The sequence below is a fragment of the Rhinolophus hipposideros genome, assembly GCF_964194185.1.
Source record: "Rhinolophus hipposideros genome assembly, chromosome: 21".
Classification (NCBI taxonomy): Eukaryota; Metazoa; Chordata; class Mammalia; order Chiroptera; family Rhinolophidae; genus Rhinolophus; species Rhinolophus hipposideros.
The window spans coordinates 41,733,715-41,753,842 of NC_138067.1; the positions used below are offsets into that span (position 1 = coordinate 41,733,715).

The following is a 20,128-nucleotide window of genomic DNA, read 5'->3' on the forward strand; positions in this document are numbered from 1 at the left end:
TCCCCCCAGATATGTTCTGCTTTCCTCATTTCATTTGGACTCTGCTCAAATGTCATGTCCATAGAAAGGCCTTCCCTGACCACCGTGTATACGTAAAACAGCCTTTCCTTCACTCCCTATTCCTTTACCCTGCTTTCTTTTCCTTTCTAGCACGTATCACCCACCTGACATTATCTATTTGTTGATTGTCAGTGCACCCCCTTTCCCACCAGCTCCTTGCGGGCAGGGGTCTTGCCTGCTTTGCTTACCACAGTACTCGCCAATGCCTAGAACAGTGCCTGACACAAAGTAGCTGCACAATAAATGTGGGACAGTGGACTAACAGAAGTCCTGATATTATATGCGACATTTTGTGCTTATGTTCATTTCCCTGGGGTGGGGACCATGCTTTTCAACACCTCTTCAATGGGGTCTGGGCACCCAAAGCTTAAGAACTACCATAAAGTCAGTGGTGGGAGAGTTGTGGTCTAGTAGGACAGGTGGGGGACCCCCTGAAGGAGCCCAAAGGGGAATCTGATGTCAAGGTGGATGCTGGGACTTGAGGACCAGGCCATGAGTGACCCGGGTCAAAGGATGTATGGGGGACACACTGAGAGGAACATAGGACCCTTTCCTGCTCCACATCCCATTTCCCATCTGTTGGGGCAAATGTGGGAGGAGGGTGCCCCCAGCCTCAGGGGTGGGGCCTGGTGAGAAGACAGAAACAGACATAGCAATTTCAAAGATAACCAGAAACGCTCTTTATTTACTGGAAGCAACACGTGGGCTCCAGCCCTAAGCCAAAAACAACTTAAAATCTGACGAGGGCTCTTCTTTGCCCCTTATAACATAAAAGTTAGGCAGTTGCCATTCCCATCCGGGCACCTAAACCCCTTTCCTGTCGGAGCTTCATTGACTTAACTGTTGGGGGATGAAAAAATACAGGAGACAAAAACCAAAAAGGAAAACACCAAAAACAACCTTTAGCAAACTATCATGATTTGAGAGGTTTCATGGGAGGTGGTGGAGGGGAGCCCTCTCACTAGGGGAAAGGACCCATGGGTGATTTGCTGCTGGGGGCAGGAACACAGTGAGACGAATGTACCACGGGAAACACAGTGAGGGACAATCAAAGGGTGTCAGCTCACCCCAAGGCTCTCCACCCCCGGATAAGCCCGCCGAGGTATGGAGCCCCTGTAGTGTGTCCCCTTCCTCCCCGGCTCCTGGATGGGCCACCGAGGGCAGGGAAGGAAGGATCCAGCTCGGTCCGTGATAAAACCATGGGTCTGCAGGCGGCTGAAGAAGGAGGACAAAGCTGGTCTCAGGTCAGAATCCCATCTTGGAGGTCCAAGCCAGTCTTGCTCACTCTTTCCAAATTCTGGTCTGGGAGAACACAGGAGGGTCCCGTAGGTCCCAGGATGTAAGAATTCCACAAGGAATGGAAGCTGGGGGCTGAGAAGTCAAAGGGGCAGGGCTAGTGTCACCAGCAGGCCCCAGAAGGGCTAAAGATCCATGAACTATATCCCTGAAAGAGTTACAGAGAAGTGTGGTCCAAGGGGCAGAGATCCTGCTGCACCCCAAATCCACAGACAACCCCAGAACGGAACCCCACGGGCTGAGACGTCCCAGGGGCTGGGCTGGCCTGGCTCCACAGCAGTCTCCATTGTTTCAGGATCCATTGGGGCTGCAGTTCTGGGGACCAGAAGTTCCAAAGGGCTGGATGAGTCACGGGGTTGGGTCCAGGGATTTGGTAGGGACTGAACCAGGAAGGTTCGGGGTGCAGGGGGTTGGGCACCTCACAGCCCTCAGCGCTTGACCTTGCGGCCAGCTGAATTGCGCCCACTGCGGCGGTAGAGAGACTGCTGGCCACCGTTGAGTGGGCAGTACTTGAGCGTGTGGGCCTGGCCACCAGTGGCCCCACACAGGGGACACACGTAGTGCCGCAGGATGGGACACACCACCACGCCCTCTGGTGTCTTCAGCTGGTGTGAGGAGTAGACGTGGCGAGACTCTCCGTTGTGCTTGCAGAAGTTACACAGGGTGGCTGGGCCTCCCAGGCTGGCCCCTGGGCCTCCGCTGGCCCCCAGCGCTACCAGCCCCTGATCCTGCCCCAGCTGGGGCCTGGGTCGTGGCTCCCCATCCCCTTGGGCCTCTGGCTTTTGCCCCGGATTCTGGATCAGTGCCAACACCACCTGGCTCAGGTTGAAGTAGTCCTTCCACATGTCAAAGGGTGGCAGCTGCATGGCACACAGGCAAGGGTGGTGGGCGGCTGGAGAGGCGGGGGCTGGGGGCCAGGGGGCAGGAGCAATAGGTGGTTTTCTGGAGCCTAGAGGAACTGCACCCTCTTTTATACTCCCCAAAGACCCTTCTAAGCAAAGGTGGAGCTTAGGATTTAAAGGGCCCACTCCCTACTGGTGACTCCCATCTAACTTGAATCCCAGGCCATTCCCAGTGCTTCTCATCCTAGCTCTGCCTCTAAGTTGCTCTGTGACCTCCGGAAAGGCCCTGGGCCTCAGTTTCCCTATCCATTCAATAAAGCAAATGCCCCTCAGCCTCATCCTTTCTTACTCCAAGACTGAGTGCTTACACCATGTACTCCAGAGACACTGGAGTAACAATCTATGAGCCAGACACTGTGCTGCACAGTTACCTTCACGATCTGACTTAATCCTCACAACAACTCCATGTGGGAGATGCAGTTTTGAACCCCATTTTATAGACGAGTACCTGAAACTCAGAGAGTGAAGCTCATTGGCCCAGAGTCACACAGCCTGCAAGTGGCAGAGCTGGGGCTCTAACCCAGGTCTGTGAGACTCCAAAGCAAGTGCCCCCCTACCTCTCTTGGATTAAAACCTAATTTCTCATCATGTCCTGAATTTATTCAACAAATATTTATTGATAGCATACTACATTGTTCAGTGTTTTATAAACATGATCTGTCAACATGATTTGAACCGCATAACCATTCAAGGAGGAAGGCACTGCCGTTTCCATTTTATAGAAAAGGATATGAGACTCAGAGAGGTCAAGGAGTGTACTCAAGGTCACACAGTAGGGAAATGGCAGAGTTGGGCTTTGCATGAGGCCTGGCTCCAGAAACACTAGAATTGATCTTAGAAGCAGCCGAGGACCTTGGCATGGCACAGTCTCACTTAGAATGCCCCACCTTGGCCTTGCGCAGTGTCTTTCCTGTCCTTCAGGACCAAACAAAAGCTTTGCTTCCTGCCCGTGCTACCTCCAGGAATTCTTCCTCCACTTGTGATCTACAGGAGGGGCCCTAACGGCTCAACACGTCGTCATTGAGGCCCCTTGTGTTGGGCCCTGGAAACTCTGCAGTGCCTATGGCTACTTTGTGCCTGTGGCACGAGCAACCAGTCCATCAGGGAAATAAAGCAATAGACCATAAATACCCGATCATATGATAGACAGGGTTCTCTGGGGAAGGCGACCTGGGTGCTGAGACTACCAAGAAGAATCTTCCAGGAAGAGGAACACAAGATATGGAGGCCTGAAGTTTGGGGACAGCCAGGGGACTGGGGTGGTCAGACGGAGTGAGGGTCCCACGACAAGGCCAGCGGGTGTGCAGGGGCTGGATGCCATCAGACTGTGGATTTCCCTCTGGGAATGTTTGGGAAGTGGTAGGGGGCCTTTGGAGTTTGTCGCAATGATTGGAGGTGTGACTGGTTTCAGGGAACAGGGAGCAGGGATGCCAGGTATCTTCAACAGTCTACACGACCAAGAGTTGTTCGTGGCCCCCCTTCACTGGACACCCATGTAGGTACAAAAACCGTTTATGATGATCTGAGTCTACAACTTAGCTGTGTTTTACATATAAACACTGAGTGCTTTTGCAATATTGTGTGATACACTAACTTCTCCTGGAATTCAACTAACTGTGTCCATTGTGGCCTGCCTGTTCTCGGTTCTGCCGGAAATTTTATCCAGAATTGTTCACTATTTCTGGAAGCCACATCACCCCAGACAACGCTGATTGTGGTAACTGTCCAAACAACACACAATTTATTCCTATCTCACTCTACGTAGATGGACGCTAGTATGTGCCTGATGAGATGATTTTTTAGAGCGGCCATGTCTGACCATTTATATGCAAAAATAGATTATTATTTTATTATAAATTGTCTTTTTATTTCTCCTTTATCGTTCAGTTAGGACATAATTTTAATTTTTGGAAATAAAATTGGTGTGTTGGTAAACTATATTACCTACAAGTTTAATTTCAGAATACTAAAGGGACATTTTGAAATGTCATGTAAAGTGAGTGTCAGGTCTCATGGGGTTAAGAACCAGAGACATAGGCCAAGGTCAGCCCGTTGGTCTTTGCCTTCAGAGCAATGGGGAGCCACTGAAGGGTATAAGCAGGGAAGGGACACATGAGAAATATGTTTTAGGACACTCCTCTGGTTGCTGATGCTCAGAGAGGTTAGGTGACTCATCTATAGTCACACAGCCGGCAGGTGGCAGAGCCCTTAACCACTGCCCTGTACTGCCTCAATAAATACTTGTTAATGGAACGAACAAATAAATGAATGCTTCTGAGAGCTCCACAGGGCCTTCCAGATCACCTGATCCAGCTCACCCCACTTTCTTATGTTACGGAGGCCTCAAGATGGGAAGGATCCAAGTTTCAGTCTCTAAGAGCCAGGATTCTTGGCCAAGGTCCTCAGATTCACGTGCACACCAAGTACTTTCTGGAAACCTATAAATAAAACACACCCATGGTCATATGGGGAGCTGTGAGGTTTTTGCTTGTTTGCCTCCCTAGAGAGGCGAGTCAGACCTGACTGATACAGTTTTTGGATGACTGGGTTGGGCAGTGGAGGTGACTTGAGCACAAAACACCCCTTAGTTTAGGGGGTGGCAGCATCATGGGTAAATGCTCAGTCATCAGCCTCAGGTTCACGCCTGGCTATGCCACCTGCTTCTCAGGGATGCTGTGGAATTACTACTTAATTTCTCCTAGCCTCAGTTTCCTCATCTGTCAAGAGGGGATGACAACAGCACTTGCCTTACAGCGCAGACTGCAACGGTGGCTATAAATAACACAGAGCCTGGCCGATGGGATATACTCTTTAAACGTTAGCTATGATAATTAAGACATGATTGAGGCAATAATCAGAAGGGCACTTCCTTACTGTAAAGTGTCTCCTTTGGGCAAGTATCCTTCTCAGGCATCTACTTGTGTCATCGCCTTGAATCCTCCCCAGACTCTGTGAAGCAGGTTCTATTAATAGCTCCATTTTATAGGTGAGCAATGGGCGGCTCAGAAAGGCTATGTGGACAGTAAGTGGTAGACTGGAGCTGAGCCCAAGACTGCCTGACCGGGACACAGAACATCTTCCCATCCCATGTAAAAGCCTGCAAAAGTGGTCAACAGAAAGCAGGGGAACGTGGAGGTACTTGCCAGCTGTAGGGACAGAAGGAGGTGGGAAACCAGGAAGGATTGGGGTATCTGAGTCCCATAGAGTTTCACAGGGAGAACAGGTGAGACCTATTGGCCATCTATGGACTTTCTTGAGGGCAGAAGAGACAGGGTCTGCTGGATGGAACCAGAATAACTATGAGATCTCAGTACTGGGTGCTTTCCACAAAGTCACAGCTGAGACCTTCAGCTCTGAACACGTGAGTCCCCTGTGTGCAGCCGGGCCGGGACTTGGGGACCCGGTGCCTGGCATTGCAGCTGTGGTATCTGCTGAGTGTGTGGGAATGACTAAGGAAAGAAGAGAGGTTGGGGGTCCAAGGTTCCCTGACCCCTTAGCAATCACACCGATTGTCTGGAGACTCAAATCCTGGTGTTTGCTAGCCCTTTTTTTCTTATTTCTACTCCCTCCCCCCCCCAGTTGTTTTCTTCTAAGACTCTCTTATTGAGGCCATGGCTACCCTTCCCTCCCCCTCCCGGATCAGTGTTTTAGTGGATCAGTAATTAATTGAAGGACAGCCCTCTTCAGACAACCTTCTTCCAAGGTGTGGTGACTGCTCTGTAGGAAGGAAAGTCAAAGATGATACTGATGAGAAATTCATCAGCCAGGGTGTTTACTTGATCCCCTCCTCCACCCCCAGGGCAGGGCCAGACCACTCCCTGCTGACGACTCCACAGCAGCCTGTTTACCGGTGAATTTCCCTTTCAGCCTGGTGCCTGGCAGAAAACAGCTCATGGGGGGCGGGGGAGGGGGGGTGGGGGGGGTTGTCTGTGAGAAGGATGGGAGGGGGCAAGGGTGAGTCAAGTGGAGAGAAATCCTGAGAAAAAGGTGGTGAAACACATAGAGTGGTGACAAGGCCTCTCAGATGGACTGAGGGACACACTTGTGCAAACCAAGATGGGAGATGAAGACCAGGGGAAAGAGAGACCCCTTGCAACCTCCCAGGACCCAGGAGCTCATGGTCACTGTCTTTGTGGTTTCTATTTACGGGGTGTTGGCCTGTGCAATCTCATGAAACCCTCACTACAACCCTGTCAAATAGTCTTTGAATATCCCCATTTTACATAGCAGGAAACTAAGGCCCAGAGAGGTAGCAGCTCATTGATGTCATCCAGTTAGTCTGGATTCAAATTCAGGTCCTCAGAGAGAGAAAAGGGACACATACTTACAGCGATGGAAGGAGACACAGGCTCCAGGAGAGGGGGACGGAAACAAAAGACAGAAAACAAGAATAACATGATACGTAGCCTGGGGGTTTTGAGGATGGCTGCTGCAGCCAGAGGGTCTGGGTAAAATCATGGTACTGCCACTTCTAGCTGTGTTGCTTTGAGCAAGTGATATCACCTCTCTGGGCTTCTGTTTCCTCCTTTTCATAAAAAGGGAGATCGTTGCAGACCCCCTAGATGGGGCTGTTTTGAGTATGACAGCTGACAATACAGGTAAAGTCATTAGAATAGGCACATAGTGAGCTTCAGCCACTATTTTTAATTGTATTCCCTTACTAAAGATTTACTGAAGAGTGCTAGGCAGAGGAATGGAGACTGTGGGGCACAGAGAGATGGAAGAATATTTGCTCATTCATTCAACAAACATTTGCCGAACACCTAATGTGTGTCTGGCACTGTTCTAGATACTGAAAATACAGTGATGAACAAAACACAAATAGCCCTGCTCTGTGGAGCTGGAATTTTAGACAGAAATATAATATGTCAGGTAGGACTACATGCTATAGAGAAAAAATAAAGGGGGTATGGAGACAGAGAGTGGTCAGGGAAGGCCTCTCGGAGGAGGTGGCATTTGTGAGGAATCATATAGGAGATGAGAGAGGGAGCCTTGTAGATATGTGGGGGCAGAGTATCCCAGACAGAGGGACTAGCCAATGCAAAGGCCCTGAGATCAGAGTGTAACGTGTGTTCAAGGAACATTGTGGTTTGGGTAGACTGAGAGGGAGAGTGGGAAGAGGTGAGAGATAACGGAGGTTAGAGATAATTCAGGACCCTGTGGGCCACTGTACAGGCTTTTATCATTGCATAGCAGAATGAGGCTTCCAGAATGTAAATCAAAATGTGACAGAAACGCTCCTTGCTCTCAGAGAGCAAACATTTTAGTTGCGAGTGGGGTGTGAGAGGAAGACAGCAGACCAGCAAATCAACATATAGTTACAATTCAGCATGTGAGCCCGGTGAAGGCTGGGACTTTGTCTCTTTTGCTGCTGTGTCTATGTATAGAAGAGCATGTGGCAGTGAAGGAGTGAATAGCGTTCATGCCATGAAGACTCTAAAAGAGAGTATTTAAAAGAGACTCCAGGGTGGGGTAGGTGGGGTGTGTAGCTATTTTAGGTAAGATGTTAGAGAACTCCCCTGTAGCTAGGGGGGTTTTGAGTTGAAAAGAAAGGGGAAAGCAAATGGAAGGGGTCCTTGAGACAAGACAGAATTTGGTGTGTTTGATGAGCAGAGAGAAGGCTAGAGGTGGGGGTCAAGGAGAGCAAGTGCGATTGAACCCAGATTTTTTTCAAGTTCAGGCTGGAGAGCTGGCCGGTGGAATGGGACTTTGCAGACCATGTAGGTACGTGGATTTTACATGGGAAGCCACTGGGGGAGGAGATGATAAGCAGAGAGTGATGTGATCTGAGAGCTTATTGTAGAGAAAGACATCTCTGTCTCTGTCTTTACTTGTGCTTTTTTCACCTTTTGGGGGACCCACGGAGAATCTGATAAAAGCTGTATGAACCCAAACAATTTTCTTGTGTGATTTCAGGGGGTTTACCAGACACACAGGTTCAGACTGCCTGGTTTGGTCTACGCCACACCCCTCAAACAAGTAAACTGAGCCTCACACCTAGTCATGATGACTGTCACCTATAGAATACTTAGTCTGTGCCAGGCTCTGTTCTGAGTCCTTTATAAGCAGGTAACTCAGTCTTCACAGAAACCCAAGAGGAAGGTACTTGAGGATGCCCATTATACACATGGGAAGATGAGAACTAGAGAAGATAACTGCCTTTCTCCTGATCACACAGGTAGTGACAAAGGAAGGGTGACACACCTGGTATCCCTGTTCTTAGCCATTAGGCCAAGACTCTCACTAAGTTACCTCAATCTCGGGGGCTAAGGACCTAGTCCATCTTGCGTCTTCCCAGCGGTCTCAGGCCCAGTGGTTGGTTATTTGACTCCAGCTCCGCCAGCTGAGCAGAGCAGGGATAATAGCTTGGGGCAGTGGGCTGGGTTGGGGTCCCCCAGCTGGCAAGGTGGGTGTGGGGAGAGGTCCAGCATCTTGTTCATTTTTTTTATCACTTTGTGTCTGTTCCTGGGATCTGTGGGAATATTTGAGTCTTAGTAAATCAGAGGATAGGCTGGCACAAGAGATTGCATGACTTAACTCTCAGCTCACATCTCACTAGCTGGGTGAATTTGGGCAAGTTACTTAGCATCCCTGTGCCTTTTTCCTTGTCTGTGTAATGGAGATAATCAGTTTCTACCACATAGGGCCTTTTGAGGATTCAGGAAGATGGTGCATGTCAGGTGCCTGACTTAGAGCCCAGCCTGTGGTTGTGAGCTCAAGGGAGGCCTGTTCCATTTAGTGTGTCATTGCGCAATGTGTGCCGGGTGATTTTTCGTCACCTTCACTGAGCGTCTGTTGGGTGTTACGTTTGCCATTCTGTGTTTTCCTGAGCAGTTGGAGGAGCCACCTCGTTACTTTCCGGATTTTCCGCTCCCCAGATTAGTTACAAGATTGCCCCTCGGCATCCTCTCCATCCCCTGTGCGAACCCGGTGGGTCCGGAACCAGGCCCTCTCCCGAGGTACACCCTGCGCTAGGGCTACATGCATCTCTGGGCCTTAGGAGGGGGGTAGGCAGAGGCCGTGAAGGTCACAGACCCAGGGACCTCGGCCCACTCCCTCTGTCTGGAAGGATCTGTCTTTCAAATACATCTCTTCTACGGGGGAGAAAAGAGCCTGCAGGCGGACCTGGTGATGTGAGAAGACCCCTCAGCAGGCCACTCGTCTGCTACCTTCACCCTCAAAGTTCTACCCAATCTCTGGGGTCTATAGCGAGTGAGGAAACGATTATGATTGTTTTGTTTATTAAAATAGAGGAGTGGTTGGAATTGCTTAGTCTCTCTCCCCTTGCCTCTAAGATAAACTTAAAAAGAAAAAAAAAGAAAATAAAGAGAAAAAAAAAACACTTCACTTACGAAAATCAACAAATGAACTACATATATAGAGCAACTTAGAGGGCTGTCAGGCTTCACTAAGTAAAGAGAGGGGAAGGGGGTCAGGCGGACGAGGAGGGGGCTTCTGGGCACCACCTCCAGCCACCCCTTCCTGGATTTCTCTGTTTTTGGTTGTCTTTCTGTCTCTCTGGGTCTCTGTCCTTCACCTCTCTGGGTACCTATTGTTACCTGCCCTCCCATCTCCCCATCTCTCTGGTTCTTTGTCCTCCTTCTCTCTAGGTCTCTGTCCTTTAGTTTCTGAGTTCTCCTCTCATTCTCTCTGATCACTTCTGTCTCTGAATTTCTCCTTGTTAACCTTTCTCTGTCTTTTCTCTGGACTTTTGACCACACCCCCTTCACAGCTCTCCAACCCCAGGGCTAAAGATTGTCAATCCATAATTCTCATCAATTCCAGGGCTGTTAGTCACATTCTCCTCACCCCTCAGCTCCATTCTCATCACTGGGAAAGGTCATATGACTAGTGTTTGTGAAAGGAAGATTGGCAGAGATGACCTGTGTCATTTCTGGGCTGACAGAAAAAAGTTAGAAAGGCTTCTCCTCCTTTCCCTTTCCTTTCCTTGTGGTGACGGTGGTGGAGCCAAAATATGGATATGTCTTGCTTTAGACCGACATTGCACTATTATCTTAAGCCACTGAGATGTCAGGGTTTATTTATTCCAGCAGCTACTGTTATCTTACTAATACCACACCTAACCTACATTCCCTTACAGAAAGCTGACAAGACACCAACACTAAAATTCCTGAACCTTCAACTTACATCCATCTCCAACCTGCATTAGTCCTAACTAAACCAGAACCTTAATCCAATCCACCTTCTGCCCAGAGCTGGTCAACACTTAAAGGTAATCCTACCCTGATCCTCGTCTTAACTCTACCTTTGGCCTAACCTGACTCTGACCTCAGCTATACCCCTATTTCTATCATAAATCCAACTCTGGCTTTGTCCTGAACGTTAACACTGTCCTTAACCCTAAACCTATGGCCTGTTGTTAGCCATGATTCTAATATTGGCCTAATCTATCTCTGATGACTCTGGCCCTTAACTATGAACTGATCATGGTATATTCCAATCTTAAACCTTAACCTTGATCCTGACCAGAGCTTCACATTGACCTTGATCCCAGAGATAACCCCAGTCCAGTCCTAGATCCAAATCCAGACCTGATGTTAGCCTTAATCCTGGTCTTGACAGTGTTTCTAGATGTAACCAGTCTTAGCCCTATGCTTAATCTTTACCTTTATGCTACATACTTAACCCTAACCCTAACCATGATCATAACCCAAACACCAACTTTAGTTTTCATCTTTACCTGAATTTTAACCCTTTCTTCAACCCTAAATCAAACTCCATTTTTACTGATTGCTACTAGTATTTAATCTTAGCCTTAGCCTGATTCTTAATTTCTAATCCTAACTAGAATCAAACTTCCAGTCCTAAGAGCTGTATGTGACTTGACATCATCCCTGACTCTTCTTTTTCTTTCATGCCTCACATCCAGTCTGCCAGCAAATGTTGTCGGTGCTAGCTTCAAATTCTATCAGGGTCCAACCCCATTCTTCTCCACCTCCATGGCTACCATCTGGCCCAGCCACCATAATCTTCTTCCTGAACTTCTGCAATCACCCTCTCACTGGGCTCCTGTTTATTCCACTCTCCTAACCCCATCCCCTACAGACTTTCCCTCATCCTCTGCTCAGAACCCTCCCATGGCCTCCATCTCACTAGGAATAAAAGTCAAAGTCCTACACTGGCCCCCAAGACCCTGAATACTATAGCCCCCTCTGTCTCTCTCTTACTTCATTTCTTCCCAGCCTCCCTTTGTTCACTATGCTCCAGCCACTCTTCTTTGTTATTCCACACATACTCCAGGCACATCCCACCCCAGGGCCTTTGCACTGGCTGTACTCTGCCTGGAATGCTCTTTTCCCAGATATCTACATGCTCACTCCCACCTCTTTGAGGTATTTACTCACATATGTTTTCAGTAAAGCCTTTCCATTCACCTTATTAAAAATTGTAATTCCAGTACTATTTCCCTTCTCTGGTTCATTTTTCTTCATGACATGAATTATCATCTGGTGTACTGTATAATTTACTTATTTTGTTTAGTGTCTGTTTCCCTCAGTAGAGTGTAAACTCTCCAGGATAGGGAAATTTGTTCTCTGTTGTTTTTCTGTGTCTAGAGTAGTGCCTGGCACATACTAGATGCTTAATAAATATTTTTGGAATGACAACGTATTTCCTGAGAACAACACAGCTCCGTTTTCCTGCAGCCCTACATTCATTAGGTAAGGGGAAGAACAGTGAATGGGGGGAGGGGGTTGAGGTAACCCCAGCTTCCAGGAGAGCAGGTTGAGTGGTCAAGTACATCTATTCAGCAGAGGGCCTGCCTCTGTCCCCAAACCAGTGGCCACTCCAGCTTGGGCTAGGAACTCACCAATCTCGGTTCACATTGCCTACCTTCAGGGACTGGATTTTCCTACCTGTAGGGATAGCAGCTGAGAAATGCTGAAGCCTGGGTCCTCTTCCTAGCTTGTCAGTGGTACCAGGGGCACCCATATCTTTCCTTTCTTACAGCTCTGAGCCTCTGGTTCAGCTGACAATAGGATGAGGGCCAATATTGACTAGAACTGGGAATAAGGGTGAGGGTGAGACAGGGAGATAGGGGGCTCGGCACTTATCACACAGCCAGAGATGAAGAAAGAGGACGGAGAAAGCCATAGAGATGGAAGGACTGAAAACGAGACCTTGAAAAAGAGGCAAAAAACAGAAAGGCAGACAAACAGAAAGAATGAACCTGAGAAACACATGCACATGAAAAACGGAGATGGATAGAAAGTGTGTGCAATAGTGGGGATAAAACGGGCCCTCGTGACACCTGTTCCACTTCGCGTCTATTTCACTCTCCTACTGCACTGACTGCGGAAGACAGCAAGCTAAAAACTACATTTCCCAGAATTCCTTGTGGTTGAGTGGGCCAGACAAGGTTTAGGTTTCACCAATCAGATGCCTTCGCGGGAAGCTTGAATTTCTAATCAAGGCAAGTGGGGAAAAAGCCAGCCACAAGACCTCCGCCCTGCCACCAGAGACCCCAGCAAGCCGGTGTGGTCGCGGAGCCAGCGGCCGGCTTCTGATCGCACAGGGGAGCAGCAGTTTCTGGGCGGTGGATTTGGGGGTGCCCTGGATGCCCAGCCTAGAGTCTGTGTCTTCTGACAGGCTCTGTGCCTCTCAATAAATCCCTTTCTGATTTCGCTGCGGGGAGTGGATTCTGTTTACTGCCACTGAGGAATAATGAATACACAGACATGGAGAAAGGGATACAGACGAGGGCACAGACAAGGAACGTGACTCAGAGGCACACAGACCCCATCCCCTAGCAGAGAAACGGAGAGACAGAGCCCTGCAGGGCTACCATGGGATGAAATTACAAAAAAAGGAAAAAATAATAATAAAAAAAGTATTAAAAAACAATGGAAGGAAGAATATGTGGTGAGACAGACCCCCAGAGAAATACTGAAGGTAAACTGAGGCCGGGAGGCAAGGGTGGAGGCCAGAACCAATGACAGGGACCTCCCCAGTGCGCTGGAGTGGCCATGTTGGAAGAAGGACCCTTACAGTCTAGACTCCAGAAGGCATAGCGGTTGGAGGCAGGCTGCAGGGTAAGTCGGAGAGGTCCCTGACTTGCTGTAATCACCAAGACCCTGCCTGCTGATGGAGCATTCTTCTAGCAGACTGTGTCTTTTTCCCAATGCCAATTCCCAGCGCCAAGCTTCAACAACCCTGAATGAATAGCGGGTAATGTCCGGGGAATGCACTTGCCACCTCTCTGTCACTTGCCCCACAGGCCTTGCAGCCCCCCAAAAACCACCTGCCACTTGATGACTGGGGAAGGGGTGAGAACAGTGACTCAACCACTTTTGACGTCTGAGGCAAATTCCTGAGGGTAGTTAGACTGAGGAACTAAAAGGAGTGGAGGGAACAGAGAGGGGCTCCAAGAGAGGGAGACTGAAAAAGAGTAGGGCTTTAGGGACAGAGAACTAGGGAGAATAAGGCAGAGAGAGGAGGCGACTTGGGCAATGAGCGAGGTAAGTCTCATTTAGGATTCCAGATAGTGGACTCAGATGACCTGGCTCCTCCAGCAAGTTCTCCGGGCTTTATTATTGCCCCTCAGATCTTTGTTTTCCTCCATCTCAGGTTGCCAGGTAAAATACAGGATGTCCAGTTACGTTTAAATTTTGTATAATATTTTAGTTTAAGTATGGCCCCAGTATCACATGGGACATATGTATACTTAAGTAATTATTTTTTAAATCTGAAATTCAAATCTCACCGGGCATACTGTATTTTTATTTGCTAAATCTGGCAACCCCACCTCCATCTGTGTTCTTTTTCCTGTCTGTGCTTGTCTTTCCCTCTCTGCCAGTCCACCTCTACCCTCTGTTCTCTCTTAATGACCTTACTCTGATGTGCAATGGCCTCTCAGAGGTCCCCACACCCCCACCTAGGCCCCCTCCTGCCTCCTTCCTCCCTGCCCAGCCCTGTCTCTAGGACCATCTTTCTCCTCCAGGCATCTCTTCTGTCTTCTTTCTTCGTCTCTCTTCTCATCGGGGCCACACACCCTTGCAATCCTGCATCCCCCACCCCCACCCCCAAAACCAGAGGAGGAGGTTTTGAGGGAGTTAGGAATCCCCCATTACTCACCTGCATCCTGACCTCATCTCCTGGGCCAGAGTGATCATGAGAGTTTCCCAAAGTCACAAAGAATAGAAACTAAACTCCACTCTCCAAGTTCCCAGCTTCCTGGTGGAAAATGCCTTTAATTTTCCAGAAATTGGCCTGGCTAGGCGATATTTCTGAATACCAGGCAATACTTGTGGGTCACAAGCCAGGACCAGAGGTGCCTGCGGTGCAAGGGATGGTAGATTTTTGAGCGTCTACTATGTGCTAAGAGTTGGGGATATGGCTCGAGGGCTGTAAACACAAGACCAGTGACATGTCATGGTTGCCATGTCCCCAGGTCTGAGAACACAGTAGGTGCCTGATAAATGTCTATTGAATGAATGAATGAATGAGTGAATGAATGAAAAAACACCCCAAGCAGTTGAGGACTCTTCTCCATGTCTGTCTTCTGCTCTTCATCCCCCATCACTATCTCTTACTTTGTCCTAGCCTCAGTCTCCTTTTTCTTCCCGTGCCTCTCTTGGCTTCTGTCCTTCTCTACATTTATGTTGTTATTTTCAGCAGGAGTGGTCTCTCTAGTGATCACCATGTGCTGAGCATCTCCTGTGTCAGGTACTGAGAGGGGTGATTCGCTCGTGGAATCCTTCTGGAATATTCCTAAATACAGCTGTGTTGGGTGTTTTCCAGATGTGCAGATTGAGACCCAGAAAGAACCGAGGTGCTCTGGTCACACCAGAACCAGAGCGTCTAGCCTCACCCTAAACTTGTCTCTTTTGTCTCCATCTCAAACTCGATCCTTCCTCCTGCTGGCCAAATCATCGCCTGCCAAGCCCCATCTCTGAAACCTCCAAATTGGAAGGACATTAGTATTAAACAGTTACCACAGGAGTTGCAAACTCAAATGGGCCCAGGGGCCAGGCATTTACAATGTGCCTACCATGGATGATGGGCAGGGACTGCCCCACTCATCCAATTGAGGCCAGGTGGCAGTCGCCACCCAGAGATGTCCCATCCGATTTCTCAAGAAGGGCTCCAAAAGCCACATTTTCAGAAGTCTCCCAAAGTTTAAATCCTGGCCCCAAATTCACACAAAACACTGTTTAGGCCAAACGAGATTATGTGTACCCCAAACATGCCTGCTGGCTGATGGTTTGCAACCCCTGAATTATTTTTAGTCCCACGTGCCAGGTTCCATGCTAAGGAAGAATTTCCAGATTCTAGTAGAATAGGCAGAGATATTTGGGTCTGTGTTAACTGCTGTATCTCCAGCACCTAGAACAGTGCCTTATTCATAGTAGGTTCTCTCTCTCTCTACCTCTCTCTCTCTCTATATATATATGCATATATATATATATATATATATATATATATATATATATATACTCATATATATAAGAGTGGTGTTTTGAATCATAGTATAAATCATAAAAGTAACATTAAAAACATCTCCATTTTACAGATGGGAGGTGCAGAGGGGCAAAGCCCTAGGGTTACATAGGAGCACTGGGATCTGAGCCTGGATCTCACTTGACTCCGACACTTGAACCCTAGGCTATCGCGCCTCTACTTGGGGTTGTGCATTACAATGCTGTGTGTGAGGATGTGGGTCTGGAAGTGTCCATGGGACTGTGGTGCCAGGATGTGCCTTGGTGGTGGTGTCCATCCTCCTGATTAGACACTGAGGCCCTGAAAGCTAAACTTGCAGTACCTGCTCCCCTCAGACACACTTGCTCTGGGTGCTCACCCAGTCCAAAGAGAACAATCTGCCCCTCCCCTCCTTCCCTCTCCTGGGCCCATCCTCAGGGGTCCCCCCACCCTCCTCCCCTAGATGCCCAGAGCCCTGGGGGAAAGGGGGAAAGAATTTAGGATGAGGGTGGAGGTGTGGGGAGGAAGGAGAGGGAAGGGGATGGGTTAAGAAGGAGTGTGTGATGTCAAGCAAAAAAGACAACATTAGACACAGATGCTGAGATGGCGTTTATCGCGGCAAAAAAAGGTGAAGTCGCCGAGGGAGAAGGGATGGGGAAAGGGGGTGTGGTGGGGGCCGGGGTGGGGGCCATGGAAGCTAATACATGGTGCACTAGGTCACACACGGACACTGGGGGTGGGTGGGTGGGCGTCGCCCAGGCATGGCAATGAGGGGAAGGGGAGGGAGAGGGCAGTGGGCCCCAGCCAGGAGCTTCTGGAGGTGGTGGGGAGGTGGGCGGCGGCTCTGGTTGCAGAGGATGGAAGGAATCAGTTAGAAGGGGTTGAATGGAGGCACTGGAGGCATGGCCACATGGCAGATGGTCTGGGCCCAAGAAATGGAACGTGGGAATGGGGTAGCGGGCAGGGGGCCACCCTGGGCTTGGGCCTTTAAGGATTGGGGATGCCCAAGGGACCGTAAAGGTCCTCCAGTCCCCCAATTTTCCAAGGGAGAGAACAAGCCTGGGAGAGGCTAGCTTAAGGTCCTAATAAGGATGTAGCAATCAGTTCTTCAGCCCTACCCCCACCCCATTCTTCTCCTACCCTGTCTGTCCCACACAGAAAGGGAAAGAGACTCGAACTCTTCTGATGCCACTATTATCTCTCTGAGACTCCTCAGGGAACCTGGAGGAGGAACCCGTTTCATAGATGGGGAATACTGAGTCATCCTGTGAGACTACACCTTTCCACACCTCTCCCACCTCCCTGCCAGGGCATCCGTGCACCCCATCCCTCTAGGAGTAATACTGATAATCCTGAAATCCTTAGCATTGGAGGCAGGTGAGGGAACGGAACTCGGGATTCTTCCAAGTCACACCAGGATGTGGGCCATGCCTCCAGGGGCCTGAGATGCCAACACAAAGAAAAAAATGACTCCCCACGTCCCTTGGCTCAAACCCAGTACAAAAGTGACTATTTACAATGAAGGGGTGGAGAGTGGGGGGGGGCACAGAAAGGAGTGGGGCCAGAGTGAGCTCCACTTGGGGGAGGCCACGCCCCTGGCCCCACCTTTGAAAGGGACAAAGCCAGACAGCGTTATTTATAAAGGGTCTCTAGCCCCAGGGCGGGGAGGACCTTGAGTGAGGGATGGGGGTGGGGCATGGGATGGGGTGCGGGTGGGGAGGCATGGGCAGTGGGAGGAGATGGAGGAAAGGTAGCTACTGCCCCTCGCCTCCCCCCTCCCCCCCACCGGACACACAATTTTCCGTGGGATGAACACAGAAAGGGTTAATCAAAAAGTTCGATGAGCGAGTCTGACTGTCGAGTGGGGCGGGCTGGAGCAATGAGGCCGCAGGTCCCGGTGGCCGGTGGTGATGAAGTCACTTAGAAGATGAGAGGTTGGTGGTTTGGGGGGAGGGGGAGGGGGGAAGAGGGGGTGGGAAGGGGTATTAGGCGGTCCCCCCCAATTATCTCCGGGAGACAAGAGTATCCTGGGCTGGCTGAGAAGGGGTTAAAAACCAGCAGCCTTCACCACCCCCACAGAGACTTTCCCCATCTTTCACCGTGCGACCCTGCAACCCCCAACGCGACTGGCGGAGGGCACGGAGACCGACCTTACACACACCAGAGGCTGCACCACAGAGAAGCCCCGTCCACCGTGGCGTCCAGAAAGCTGAAAGCTGACTGCGGTGGAGAGGGATCGCGATAGCAGAGCTGGGTGTTGCGACTCCACGAGAGTCGTAGGCCAGTGTCCCAGGCCCCCAGTGCCCGAACTTGGGCATCGTGATCCCGTTCTCCCCATCGTGACATCCAGTTCAGGCTTTGACAGCCGGCCTCGGGGTTCGTTCGGCGGGGCAGGTATGTGGAGAACAGCTAAGGCCTGCCTGGCTGTCGCCATAGGTATGCACCCAACCAGCAGTCGGGATGCCCAAATTGCCACCCTCATCACCACTCTTGGTTAACATGTTTTTCTCCGCCGCGCCCCTCTCGGTCTTTCACAACCTCTAATTCTGGTCTTGAAACAGCAATAATCAAAGCAGGGGAATCCTCTCTTTCCAAACAGTAGGCCACCAATCAAAAACAAAAGAAGGAGGGTCTGGGATGGAGGACTAGGCAGGAGAAACAGATCAAAGGCATATTGAGAAGTTTGGGGGTTAAGGGGAGAAGAAATACCACTTAGAGAAAAGTGATACCCTATTGTTCCAAGTATAGGTCCTCAACTGTCCACAAGTTGACGCTTAACAAATTCCAATTGGGATACATGTGGATGGCCTTCGCCTTTTCATCCCTAATAATTATTGCAGTGAGCCCCCCCTTGCCCATGTAGAGATGGCTGGGACAGGGCAGAAGAAGGTGGCTGGGGCAGGTTGGCTCAGAGCCCCCCCAGATGGGGGATGAAGGAAGTGAATTTGGCACATTGAACCCCTTCTTCTCATAAGTGCTTTGAGGTCCTCTCCAATCCAGCTGGCACCATCCCTTGGGCAAGCAGAGGAGGGAATGAGCTTGTCTCCTCACCCCCAAATTTCTACAGATTTGCCAGAAGGAGGCAAGTAGGGTTCTCCCCGGCTGGTGGAATTTGGGGGATCCAAAAGGTTGGGGTTAGCTGAATGGGAGGTTTTTTTTTTTTAATGTCTTTTTATTTTCTTATAAAGATTCTAAGAAAAACTTGGGTTGGGAGGGGTGAGGAAGGGGGACCCAATTTAGCTAAGTGTCCACAGACTTTTTCAATGCCTCTTAGGGGCCTCCTCAAAGAGAGATGGTCCCGTTTCCTCCCCCCATCCAAGGTTCCCTTTCCCCAGTGCGGCTCAGTTCCAAGGAAGTTTGGCACTTTTTTTTAATCAATGGGGAAATAGGGGGGAGGAGTTGAGAGGGGGAAGACAGACACAGACAAAGATAGAGACAGGACAGATGACAATGGGAGCCACGGAGAGAAAGTAGAAAGCCATAGGGAGCCAGAGAGAAAGAAAGGGAAATGCTGGGGGAAGGGCTTGGGAACTGTAGGGCAAATGGGAAGGAACAGGGAGACAATTCAATGCAGCAAACACTTATTAAGCACCTACTGGGTGCTGAAGAGCAGGGTGCATGGAGGCCACTCAGAGTCTCTGAGACCTGACTGGCTAACAGGAAGAGGGAAAAAGAGGCAATGGGTTTTACAATAATCCCCATCCCTGACCCCCTCTCTGCGTCCCTTCTGGACAAACTGCAGCACAAAAGATTGAGGTCAGATTGCAGAAGGGATTTTCAAGGGATGGGGAAGATGGTAGAGCGAGTTTCCCAGGGTAAAATAAGGAAAGGTGGGTGGTTCTGCACTCACCAGTGTGGTGAGTGAACTAGCTCACTGAGCTAGCAAACTACCTTTCAGATAGCCCTGGCTGGTGGGGCAGGGGGTCCCCGAGACATGTGAATAGGGAAGGGGTTGTCACACAGATACCTCAAGGGAACACTTTTCTGGAGGCCCAGCCTCCAGAGTTGTGTCAATGTGAAAGGAGTACTACAGTCCAATGAACAGGTCTACAGCAAGCATCTGACAAGCAGAGGGCAGCTGATGCAAATGATATGCAAATGAACACTTTCAAATCCCATCTCCCCATTCCCAGACCTTACTTTACTAATCCTTGGCTCCTTCCCCTCCTGGTCGGGGTCTGGGGAGGGGACTGTAGGGGGGATATTCCAGCTAGATACTGTAATACCCATGTGTGGGTGGAGATACTGTGAAATACTGTAAGGTCTTTTGAGAGGTGGAAGAGGGCAGTGGCCCATAGGGCCACCTCCACCTCCAGCCCCAGGAATCCCCAACTGTAGAAGATATGTACAAAGTTACATCAAGAATTGTTTTGGCACTCAGGTCTCCATCTGGGTTCAGGCTGGAGATTAGGGATGGGCAGGGCAGCAGCGAT

The 20,128-nt window shown here is 49.8% G+C and overlaps 1 protein-coding gene across 1 annotated transcript; it reads right to left on the minus strand.

Annotated features, from left to right (window-relative positions):
• Positions 1–1,784: 1,784 nt before the first annotated feature.
• On the minus strand, positions 1,785–2,222 carry NANOS2 (nanos C2HC-type zinc finger 2; the record flags this gene model as incomplete). The annotated part of the gene is made up of 1 exon (XM_081031438.1): positions 1,785–2,222. One exon carries the CDS (start codon positions 2,220–2,222, stop codon positions 1,785–1,787), a length of 438 nt encoding a protein of 145 aa, XP_080887564.1.
• Positions 2,223–20,128: the final 17,906 nt, after the last annotated feature.